At 41.7% G+C, this 12029-nt stretch overlaps 2 protein-coding genes across 3 annotated transcripts in view; one reads left to right on the top strand and one right to left on the bottom strand.

Annotated features, from left to right (window-relative positions):
- Window positions 1–7653, top strand: part of LOC128874481 (plastin-1) — a 41994-nt gene extending 34341 nt beyond the window's left edge. For both annotated transcript variants that reach the window (XM_054119321.1, XM_054119319.1), the window contains exons 2-4: window positions 288–718; window positions 1019–2234; window positions 2605–7653. In XM_054119321.1, coding sequence (XP_053975296.1) covers window positions 288–718; window positions 1019–2234; window positions 2605–2799 — 1842 coding nt within the window. In that variant the 3' untranslated portion in view covers window positions 2800–7653. The remainder of the gene's footprint in view (window positions 1–287; window positions 719–1018; window positions 2235–2604) is intronic.
- Window positions 7654–8273: 620 nt separating this feature from the next.
- Window positions 8274–11936, bottom strand: LOC128874482 (uncharacterized). Its single transcript, XM_054119322.1, has 3 exons — window positions 11775–11936; window positions 9571–10202; window positions 8274–8752 (listed from the first exon to the last, which is right to left on the bottom strand). Exons 1-3 carry the CDS (start codon window positions 11803–11805, stop codon window positions 8522–8524), a joined length of 894 nt encoding a protein of 297 aa, XP_053975297.1. The 5' UTR covers window positions 11806–11936; the 3' UTR covers window positions 8274–8521.
- Between the last annotated feature and the right edge of the window lie 93 nt (window positions 11937–12029).

A 12029-nucleotide genomic window follows, 5' to 3' on the forward strand; every position in this document is an offset into this window, starting at 1 on the left:
AGCACCAGAAGAATCCTCTTAATTCCTGAAGACACTAAGCACCAGAAATTTCTAAATCCTGAAGACTCTAAGCAGTAGAAGCTTCCAAATCCTCAGGTCAATAACACCAGAAAAATCCTCGTAATTCCTGAAGACACTAAGCACCAGAAATTTCCAAATCCTGAACACTCTAAGCACTAGAAGCTTCCAAATCCCGACACCTGAAGAATCTTGAAATCTTGAAGCCTTGAAATCTCCTCAACTTCCGAAGAAAAGAGCCTTCTGAAGATTCTGGCTTCTTTCTCCAGATCGACGAGAATGGGGACGGCTTCATCAACCTCACGGAGCTTCGGAGCGCCCTGGACATATGCGGGTTCAAGATGCCCGGATACAAGGTGCGCCGGATGATCGAGGAGTACGACGACAAACAGAGGTCCGAGCACAAGGGACGGCTATCCTTCGAGGAGTTCGAGAAGCTCTGCAAAGAGCTGAAAGCCAACGAGTTGGGGGCCACGTTCAAGCAGGTCGTGTCCAAGAAGGAGAATCTAGAAACGTTAGGAGGTATTTCGGAAGCTTCCAGCGAAGGTACCACGCATTCGGTTCGATTGGAGGAACAGTTGGCCTTCAGCGACTGGATCAACACAAATTTGTCCCATGATCCTGATTTGAAGCACTTGCTGCCCATCGATCCCGAGGGCAAGGCTCTGTACGAGAAGGTCAAGGACGGAATTCTACTCTGGTAAGTCTCTTTTGGCTTGTAATTATTATTCGATATAGTTTTTAAATTTTTGTTGACCCTGGACTGATTTTGAGCTGGTTTGATTCTTTTGGGTCATCTCTGATATTATTTTAAAGGGATTTGAATTGAGAAGGTTTTAGTATTTGTAGAGAAAAATAATGTTATGATCAGACTGTGAATTTGATGAATTTATGACGTCTCGGTGCTCGACTGTCGATCCAGGGACCATATTAATTTACCAACGTTATTATGCTACCTTTTGTCCCCAACAATGACCTAACCACTCGTTTCCAATTGCAGTAAAATAATAAACCACTCCTGCCCGGACACGATCGACGAGCGAACGATCAACAAGAAGAGTCTAACCCTCTACAAGAAGCACGAGAACCTGACCCTAGCCTTGTCATCAGCTCAAGCGATCGGTTGCAACATCGTGAACATCGACGCTCACGATCTAACGAAAGGTTCTCCCCACCTCGTCCTTGGCCTGCTATGGCAGATCATCAGGATCGGTCTGTTCAACCAAATCACCCTGGAGAATTGTCCAGGCCTTGCCACTCTGCTCCAAGACGGAGAGCGTATCGAGGACCTATTGAAACTCTCTCCAGAGTCGATACTTCTGCGATGGGTGAACCACCACCTGGAGAACGCCGGAATCGCGAGACGGTGCAACAACTTCCAATCTGACATCACCGACTCCGAGATCTACACTTATCTCATCAAGCAAATCGCCCCTCACACCGCCGGAGTCACTCTGGAGGCGTTGATGGAGCCCAACCACACCTCGCGAGCGGAGATCATGCTCCAGCAGGCGGCCAAGTTAGGCTGTCGCAGCTTCGTGACCCCCAGCGACGTGGTGAACGGCATATACAAGCTGAATCTCGCGTTCGTCGCCAACATGTTCAACAACTACCCAGGCCTTGACAAACCAGAGAGCAATATCGAAGGTTTGGAGTCCCTGGAGGAGACCAGGGAGGAGAAGACCTATAGAAACTGGATGAACTCGATGGGCGTGATGCCTCACGTGAATTGGCTCTATTCGGACTTGGCCGACGGTCTGGTAATCTTCCAGCTCTACGACATCATCAAGCCAGGCACCGTGAACTGGAACAGGGTGCACAAGAAGTTCACCAAGCTGAGGAAATTCATGGAGAAGCTGGAGAACTGCAATTACGCGGTGGAACTCGGCAAAACGATGAACTTCTCGCTGGTTGGTATCGCCGGCCAGGATCTGAACGATGGAAACGCGACGCTGACGTTGGCGTTGATCTGGCAACTGATGAGGTCGTACACCTTGTCGATTCTTACGTCTCTGGCAGGCACCCAGGGCAACACTCTGGTGGAGAAGGAGATCGTGCAGTGGGTGAACTCGAAGTTGCAGGGCGCAGGGAAGACGAGCAGCATCAAGGGCTTTCAGGATTCATCGATATCGGACGGGAGGGTGGTGCTCGATCTGATCGACGCCATCAAACCGGGCACGGTCAACTACGAGCTCGTCAAGGAAGGTGGCAACGAGGTGAGATCGCCTACTGGCCCTTGAAAGATGTCTCGAAAGGTATCTCGAAGGGTGGCTTTGTTGAAGGTGGTCATTTATGCGCGAGAAATGAGGCTAGAGTCGTTAAAAAAGAATTTATTCTTATACAATGCAGTTGGTTTGGTTTAAATCATTTTTGGAATGTTTTTTTTAATGGTTGATTCATTGGCGAGAATTGTCATAAATGTACAAAAAAATGTTCAAGAAATTCCTGTTTTATATTAGCTATTGATACTAGCGAATCCATCGTGATACTCGCTACCTCTCGTATTCCAATCCACTGTCCTCTTGGAGCATCTTTGTCCTCTAATCGATGGTCGTGCCAGCGTGACTAATCGCGGTTGCGTTGCAGGAGAACCTGGACAACGCGAAGTACGCGATATCCTTGGCCCGGAAATGCGGGGCGCGCGTTTACGCGCTGCCGGAGGACATCACCGAGGTGAAACCGAAGATGGTGATGACGGTGTTCGCTTGCCTGATGGCGATGGATTACGTCCCCAACATGGACTCCGTGAAGCAACAGAACAACGTGAACAACGGCCAATAATGTCGCGCGAACGCGTCAAACGCGCGCTGTGCGCGAGAACTGTCGACTGGGTCGCGGTTGCCGCGGCACACCGTGTCTCTTCTGCGAACGTAATAATTGTATATACCTAGGTTAGGGTAGCTTGTTTTCCAAAATGAAATCAGGTAGGGCGAGAACGAAGGAAAGAAACGAAGACATCGTTCAACGAATCGCAGCTAACGATGGTTTAATCGCAGAGATTATATAGATAGAGCGAAGATAGACCCTCTTTAAGTCAAATGTAAAATTCGAAGATAGAGAGGACAAATCAGGAGAGATATTCTGTTTTTGTCTAAGCTTCCGCGTGCATCAGGGTTTTAAGACTTGGCCGGGAGAAGCCATGGAAATTGAGGAGCATCTGGCACCAAAGAGACTATTGGAGTGACATTTCTCCTCAATTCGTATTCTCTCCCATCGAAGTTTCTGAAGTTGTTAGAGGACAGGCGTGCACACTTTTTTCTCTTACTATTAGCGTCACACTTTCTCGACTGTCTTACTTACTCTCTCTACATAATCTCGTTGCGTTTAACAGCTTCTTAGGACCGACACCTTCTGTGATTGGGCCTCGTTAGGTTGTCAGTAGAACCTCGGGGAACCTCAGAACTTTGAGGAAGATAATAGAGTAGTATCCATGAAGATGATAGTATCTATAACGAAATTGATATCAGTACACAGTATATACACAGAGTCTTTGCAACTGTCTCTTGTGGCCATTTTTCTACTGCTGTAATCTTGCGTACTTGATTATTTGGGAATTATACAGTTTTTTCTAGCATATTCACAGTGGCTGAGTCGAACAAACATTTTTTTGTCAAGCATACATTAACACGTTGACCGCCATGTCGCCCACAGTGCTCTTCACTGAACAGCTAAAAAAATTAATTCTGAAAGTCGAGTATCAAAGGAAATGAATTTAAATGAAATTTATAAATTTTACTAAAGTTACTATGTAGTTATTATGTAGTCTCCAATAGTTTAAATGATATTTAATCTTAGCAGAAAGTTTCAAGAATACTTGCCTGGCAGTCAACGTGTTAAATTGCGACTCGTTTGGAGGTTTTCAGGAAATCCTTGAACTTCTCTGTGATTGTAAATAAACCGTGATACGTATCATTATGTAAAGCGCATACACGACTAAACAAACGAGTAACTTGATCCATCTATGTTTATAACATAGGAGTATAAGAGTATAGAGACACTGTAAGTAGTCAGTTGCACAGATCCCATATCTTTCATCGATGCGAAAAGCGTAGGAAGCGTTGAAGAGGCGTTGGAAAGGTCGTCGAGGGTTTAAAGAAGCCTGAAGAGGTCATCAAAGGGTTAAAGATTAAGTTACCAGAGGTTTCTTCGTCGATCGACCGACAGGGTTGTTTGGCGGGGTGCCAATCCCACAAGGTGTTAAGTAGGAATCCTCGAGTTCCTACGAGGCCTAGCGAGATTTTATCGAGCTTTTGGAGTCCCTGCTTGGTCCAAGATATGCTGGGCGTAGATCCTGCTAGCGAGCTTGAAGAAAGTCATCGAACCGTGAATAAAGATCAGACGGATCGATGACGGTAGAGCGTTTTCGGTTTACCATGAGCACCTTCTGTCGTTAGTATCTCGACAGAGTGTGTCCTTATCGACTGTCGGTCGCCAGAAAATTGTATCGCGTGATACGGTTAGAGATATCATAGATAGAGCAGGGTAGATACGGTAAGTGGAAAGCCTGTACGTGGAGATGTCCCACCCGTTAGAAAGGGAGAAACACCGCGGTAACTTACCTATCTCTGTGCTTTTATTAATGTGAATGTAAAATATACATGTAATTATTAAAAGTAAACGATAACCACTGTTCATTAACATAAAAATGATAGAAATATGCCCTGGCAGACAGAGACGGGTAGGATACCGCGGTTTTCTTTCTTTTTTTAACTGTAGTAGCTCTCTTACTCTATCTGTAATATCTCTATGGTGATACAGGATTCTCCTTCTCCCATCCGCAATCATATCCTTGTCTCCGCGTTCGTAACTAGGGCTAGAACTATTTGAACTGATTAACATTCGAATATTTTATAACGCCTCGAGTGAACTTGGAATGCTATTATTCGAATCAGAAAGTACTCGAATACTTGCGCCAGGGTTGGGACTACTCGTCGAATCACTGTACACAAATGTGTACTGTAAACATCCAGATGTATTTTTGTTCGACAAATTTGCCGTGAAGGCAACATTTAATCACCACGCTAAATATTCATATTTTCGAATATCTAAATGTTCGAGTAGTCTAGTACTCGTAATTCTCCAAATGTTTCATACAGAGTAACAGAACACAGAGTCACTAGACGAGTAGTCCCAGATCTACTGTTAACGCGATCCTAGATTTGTATAAATCGATTTTGTAACAATCTCTCTGTCAATGATGCTAAGAACAATAGTCAACGAAAATTGAAGCGACGTCGATTGCATCGAGACATCCAGATACCCAGAAATTCGAATACTATTCGGGCATGTCTACATACATCGAGACTTGGCAAATTCATCGGGTAATCTATCGCCAGGTCGATCGAAAGCTGAATCGACTCGATGGAAACGAAAATAATTAACGTATACCGGATATACGTGACTTTCAGATTGTCGACTATACAGGTTGTTCCGTATGAAACGCTGCAAACTGTTTTTTGAAAAGTTAATGTAGATATCGACTAAATTTTTCTTAGAATTAAATAACGCAACGGGTCTTAGCGTGCAATAAATTTTCTATGGAGTGAATGTTAAAGAGAAAAAGAAGAGTATCTATTGAAATTTGTTAATATCTTTTATAAAACTGAATAACATTTACTTAAACCGCTCTTTTTATTATGGATTATATTATTTAACTGTAGGAAAAATGAAGTAGATATTTTCATCAAGTTCTACGAAAACAGTACACGGGGCACCTTGTATATAAATAAATATACATATGTAGGAGTTATTGGATAAACAACTAACTCTCTCGACAAACGCACGCTCTCACCCGATCGTCGTTCCAACGCCACAAGCGGAGGCGCCGGATTCAAACCCGCATCCCACATATATATATATATACATATACACTATATTTACATTTTTAAATCATATATATATGAGATGTATACACGTATTTGATACAGCGAGCGTGAAATTGTCATACTTTTACAATGACAATGTCTTCGATCAATTAATCAATCAATTCAAGGGAAATTCGCGAATCAACGGCAAAAGTTGTAAACTCGTTTAGATAACACGCTTGGATAGCTTTCGACGCACGAATTACCATAATTGTTCGTCTTGGAATCATTTCCTAATAAATCGATATCTCTCGTACCGAGACGAACGTTTTTAATCTACGAATTTTAAATTTAACCGTATGATGCATTTTATACCGATGCTTGAATGCGTTTTAAAACACAGAATTGTTCACGAGAGAATAAAAATAAAATGATACACGCTGCCAATCATTTAAGGGAGCATTTATAAACGTCGATACACCAACGATATCGAAATGAACGCACAAAGGTCATTATTAATTATCGAACGCAATAACGATTGGATGTCTATGCAATATTTGACGATCCATTCAAACGGAACTACGTACTTACGTATTTAAATGCGCAGATCGTTGCGCTGGGTCCTCTTGATGCGTTTCACTTTGAAATACTTGGAAATCATTTTGCGGTTTTAAGGGTTTCGATAACTGTGCACTATCACACGGAGATCTGGGTTAAGTCTGAGTTAGAAAGATCACTCCGAGGATCAGGGGAGACAATGTAGGATTGTTCGAGCGGATAAAATTAATGGCGTGATTTGAATAATGGGCCTACTTGAAATATTCAACCGCTGTTAGAATAGCGGAGCTCTAGTGAGCCATATAAACTCGACATCCTGTCTCGGGATTATCTGGAGCGTTTCTCGCGAATTTACACTGGGAAACAGATGCACTTCTAGTGCACATTTATCGCGATATTTGTTTGAACTAAACAAAGACTAAATGGTTAGTTAATGGATGAGCTACGAAGATTAAAGGAAAGACGATCGAGCGAGGCATCGATAAGAGTGCAATTCGTCGATGCTACTTGGAGCATTCCTATGAAGAAACTGGCACTTTTCACCGAGAAGCAGGAAATACGTTAACATGTAGACCATCGTGTATAGATGACAAGGTTTTTCGTTTTTAGAAATTAATTAATCTGGATAGGTTTCTTTAATTTGTTAGAAATTGAAACGTTTAAATCATATAGTTTTCAATTCTGTATGAAGAAAATCTAAGCCTGACAAAAATGTCCGCTATAAAATTCCCAGTATTAGTCTGGCGGTCAACGTGTTAAAGTATTCCTCTTCCAATCTTCCCAACTTAAGTTTAACTAAATATTGCTTTTACGTAATCCATTCCACCGAGCGAGCATATCTCACCTTTTGTTAGCCAGGATGCGAAATTGCATTCCGTGTGTCCTGAATCGACAAAGTTCGAATTGGAGGCGCAAAGACGTTCACGATGCTCGAGGCAATTTCTTCTTTTTTCCGTTTCTTTGTTAAATAAATTGTCACGCGTATCGAGACGTGAGTTTAACCGAGGGCCGTTTGCAATCTGCACACCTAGATGTAAGGTTTAGTCACGTGGATAGGTTTCGCTTTATTCGGTAAAACGGAATTACAAGAAGAGGATAAACAAATGAATTCGCGTAGATGGTCGTCGACTATACGCTGAACATACATTTCGAATCAACTACGTCAATCAATTTAAACTTACAATGAACCGTGAACCAAGAGCGCGCGCGTTCACGGGTCATCGTACATATAATTTAATGTAACCGTAATTTAAATACAAAGAAATTTATCTAACTCGCCACGACTCCTTCTTTCAGTGTGTTATTGTTGTGTATGTTAGTGTGTATGTTATTTGCGAGTGGATCTTTCTTTCAAGAATTTATTGTTGTTTATAGCTTCATTAGTAAGAAACGCCCAAAAGAGATATCTTTGTTTTTCCATTTTACATTCATGCATTGCTTCGATAACTGGCATATTAAGATACTCAGATTAAACAATGTCTGTTTTAAGAAAACAGTTTCAGAATGCCAAAGTTTACCGTTACGATATTACATTTATTTTATTTTTTATATTATTGAACTATATCTCGGATTTCGTTTGTGTAGCATCTGTTGTTGTTGATTTACTGTGTCTATGGTACAGAGTACACTTTCTGTGATAGAATGCAGATTTTAGAGTTTAGAGATGGCGCACTTGATTATTTCAGGCACGATCAACTGCAACGTATCCTGAACCTAATCAAATCAACTATCAAACTAACTATGCTTTTTCAAGTTCCCTGAAAGTGAGAAAATGTGAAAAAAAGAGCTCCCCAAGTAATTACATTCTTGTTTACAGTAAACCAATCACAATTTGCCCATACAATAATATACAGTAGTTCTTTCCCAGATCGTTTGCGGTTGAAAGCACAGAACTCGATGGAAAGTTTAATTTATTTAAACAGGTCCAGTTGGGTTTAGGGAAAAGAATACTCGATAAATAAATGAACGTAACAACTTCATGGGGAAACACAGCTCAGAAGTACTTCTACATGCGAGTCGCAAACTTCGGCTGTGTGCAAATTTATTAAAACTCTTCTATATTAATGGTCGACGATCTTATAGCGAATTGTACTCTTCTACTGCGGAAGCCTCTCCGTTGGAACGTGTATTCGCATCGCGTTCTACATCAAGAAATTATGATGCATGTCCTCGCCGAAACTTAGAGTCGCGTCCACGTCGTAGGTCAAGCAAGGTAGCTCCTCCTTGGCTGGCTTGATGGCCACCAATTCCACGCTGGTTGTGTCCAGAACGGCGATGCCCTCCTGGGTACCGACATTCTTTATCTTAATATTCATCTGGGTGTAGCTTCGGAATGCGTCAGCCTTGATGGTCATCTTGCTCACCGATCGCCTCTGAAAATAAAAATCAATTTTAATTGGAACCATTTTATGCAACGTCTGAGATCCTCGGCTGTGGAGTATGAAATATAGGTTTGCTTATAAATCTGTACCTCTGTATCTGTACTGTTCCTTTCAGGGGCCCATAAATCTGTACCTCTGGGCCCCTGAAAGGAACCATAAATTGCTCAAGCTAGAAGGGCCCTAACAGAGGCAACTTTTAGCAATTCAAGCTACTCGAGCAATTTTTGGTTTCTTTTCAAACTATAAAGTCTCAAAACAATAGGTCCTCTTCCAACCAAAGTATCAGAAATAGCAATTTAAATTATCTCAGTATCTTATGGTTTCTTTTGAAACTATAGAGTCCTAAAACGATAGGTCCTCTTCCAACCGAAGTATCAGAAATAGCAATTTAAATTATCTCAGTATCTTATGGTTTCTTTTGAAACTATAGAGTCCTAAAACGATAGGTCCTCTTCCAACCAAAGTATCAGAAATAGCAATTTAAATTATCTCAGTATCTTATGGTTTCTTTTGAAACTATAGAGTCCCAAAACAATAGGTCCTCTTCCAACCAAATTATCAGCAATTTCTATTAACTTAAATTATCTCAGTATCTCGTGGTTTCCTTCAAACCCCTAAAGGGTCCCAAAACCTTGAGTCCTCTCCAAACTCGAAGGATCTCGATACTCCCTCCAATCAATTTCCACCAAAAAGAAATCCTCTACACTGAGCCCACAAATCTATACCCCATTCTGACGAGGCTAAGTGGATCCTCAAAAAATCCACAAACCCCGTGACTATCCTCACCAACGAATCACGTGTCTACGTACATGTCTCGTGTCCACGTCGTGTCTAGCGAGAAGCGTGTCCTCGTAGCTGACGCATCTCCTGTGCTCCGTCCTCTTGTTAACAACCACCGTGGCGTCCTGGTCCATATTCGGCATGGACAACACGTTCAGTTCGTAGTTTCGTTCGGTCTCTGGGTCCGGCGTCGACGATCTCTCGTCTCTGTCGTATTCCAGAACCGTGAACAACGTGGCACACTCGCCTAGCACGTAGTTCTCCATCGCCATGAACGCTGGGAAAGCGTTCGCGTTTTGGACGAGGTCCGCACCGATGCTCAACTCCTTGACGATGTCCCTGATCGTCAGCAGCTTCCCGCTCTCCAACACCTCCGTGAAATGCAGGCTTTGTACCCCGCGACGGTTGAACTTGACGAGGAAGGGTTGCTCGATCTCCACCGTTACCGACTTCTCGTCCGTTGTGTTCATCTCGAACGTACCGAAGCCACAGGACAATGTATCCTGGCTGTGCGGTCGGCAGGTGAGGTCCGTGGTCATTTTGACGAGGCTAAGTGGTTTCGTGCTCAGGTCCTTAGTTATCACGAAGGTCTGATTAACGTGGTAGACGAATTCTGGCCCGTAGGCCCATTCGCTCATGTCGTTCACGGTGACATTCGCCGCTGAAAATTAGGGAAATGTTTTAGGACGATACTCGTGTAATAATTCGTGTAATAATGGCTTGTAATTGAAGAGTATCAGTTATGGGTAGGATTCTTTGTTGTTAATGGATAGTAGTCGTGCATTCGTGTCTGGTCTGAGTTATAAATATTTACAAGGGAAGCTCAGCAATTGAATTTGAATTTTTGGGAAAATAAAGTTTACGACGACCTAATCTCACGGTGCCCTGATCCATTTTAACCCAAAATACAATTTTAAGGGTGGAAACACCTCTTCGAAATAATTCTGGTAATTTATATTTTCGATAACTGTTCTGAACATTTTTAACATTCTGTGGCACTGTGGTAAGAAATAAAAGAAATTGTAACTCTTGATTGGGTAAACGGATTTCAATGATCAAACCGAGAAACTGCGTGTCTTTTAGTGAAGAATTTTTCAAAAATATGGAACTATCCAAAGAGTCTATTTTTTTAGTACTTTTTGCCGGAAAACTTATAAAAAGTTGTCTAATATTAAAAAATTCATAGCTCTCTTAATAATGAACATTTTGGATTGAAACTTTTTTTCGTGGCAGATCTCATGGAAACCTACGAACAACATACAGAAAATTTTTCTCTAAAACGAAAACTCAAGTTTTTAAAAATTTAAGAAAGATTTTTTAAAAATTCGCTAAGAAGTCGCCTGTCAATTTTGGTTAAAATCTGAAATTGTGTATAAAAATTATTTTTCACTTCCTCGGTCAAAACGAAGCACATCTCGTTAAATAACATATGGGCGCAACTTTGATTATTTGTGAGAAAAAAATTCCTAGCGAAAAGAAGAAAAAAATGAATCTCGAATTTATAAGAATTTTATAAACCGTTCCCGATATCAGTAAAAATATAAACAACCAGAATTATTTCGACTATTTGTTTAAATTGTCAAGTTTCATTGGATGAACTACACAAAAATTCCGTTTCATTATACACTCTGGTCTTAATTTAAATTAACATTCCCTTCGGCTGCTGCACATCTAAACTTCGAAGAAACTATGCGATCAACGTCAAACACAAGCAATATCACGTGCATGGACTAATTCATAAACTAAACGTATCACAATGAAATTCACACGGAAGATATGCTCTGTTCCATTAACAAAACAACTATCAAACTTCGTCACAGACTGTCAAAGAGTTTGGAAAATGGATCTCACAATCCCCCTGTCAAAAACACAGACACTTTTCGTTGTAAATGTGCTAGCTCGTATCCACAGATATATTCAATAAAAAGCTTCAAGCATGGATGAAATCATGAGAAATCGTTTAAATGGTAACAAGCATTATTTTCCCAAGAATTTCCAAAGAAAATGGAACACAGAAATGAATGAAACGATCTCGATGCAACGAAAGCCCATGATCGTAACCAAAAAGCAAGCATGCACGGTTCACGAAACGATGAACGAGGATAATCGAGGGTCTGATATTCAAATTATTGTTTAATGCTCGTTAGAAAAAGGCTGGCGTTGATGAAGACGCGGTAAGGTCGGCACGGAAGTCGAGGCTTTGAAGCTGATTAAGATTAATTCGCTTACCGACCTAGAAAGAATGGGATTAATACGAAGTTCATGTTGTTGCAGCGTGTTTAACTATGGAATTGCCCTCCTTGCAGTTGAAAGCTCCTTTATAGCGGTGGCCGCAGTGGGAAGAATTACGATGCACACGAGCCATCCTCGTCTTTGGTCACGATTGCGTCTGATGATTCCATGTGTGGACCTTCTCTGCGGCGCAGTTGAAGGTGCATGCGTCTGTACACACGGGCGAGCTTGTGTGAGCGACCAGTGCACGTCATTT

The sequence above is a fragment of the Hylaeus volcanicus genome, chromosome 3, assembly GCF_026283585.1.
Source record: "Hylaeus volcanicus isolate JK05 chromosome 3, UHH_iyHylVolc1.0_haploid, whole genome shotgun sequence".
Lineage (NCBI taxonomy): Eukaryota > Metazoa > Arthropoda > Insecta > Hymenoptera > Colletidae > Hylaeus > Hylaeus volcanicus.

What these genes read in the sequence shown, in the direction of transcription:
- LOC128874482 (XM_054119322.1), bottom strand. Translation starts at nt 11,805, where the DNA reads ATGAACTTCGTATTAATCCCATTCTTTCTAG. An exon ending in ATTAATCCCATTCTTTCTAG is followed by an intron (nt 10,203 to 11,774) that starts GTCGGTAAGCGA and finishes CCTAATTTTCAG; the next exon opens with CGGCGAATGTCACCGTGAAC. An exon ending in ACGACGTGGACACGAGACAT is followed by an intron (nt 8,753 to 9,570) that starts GTACGTAGACAC and finishes TTTTATTTTCAG; the next exon opens with AGGCGATCGGTGAGCAAGAT.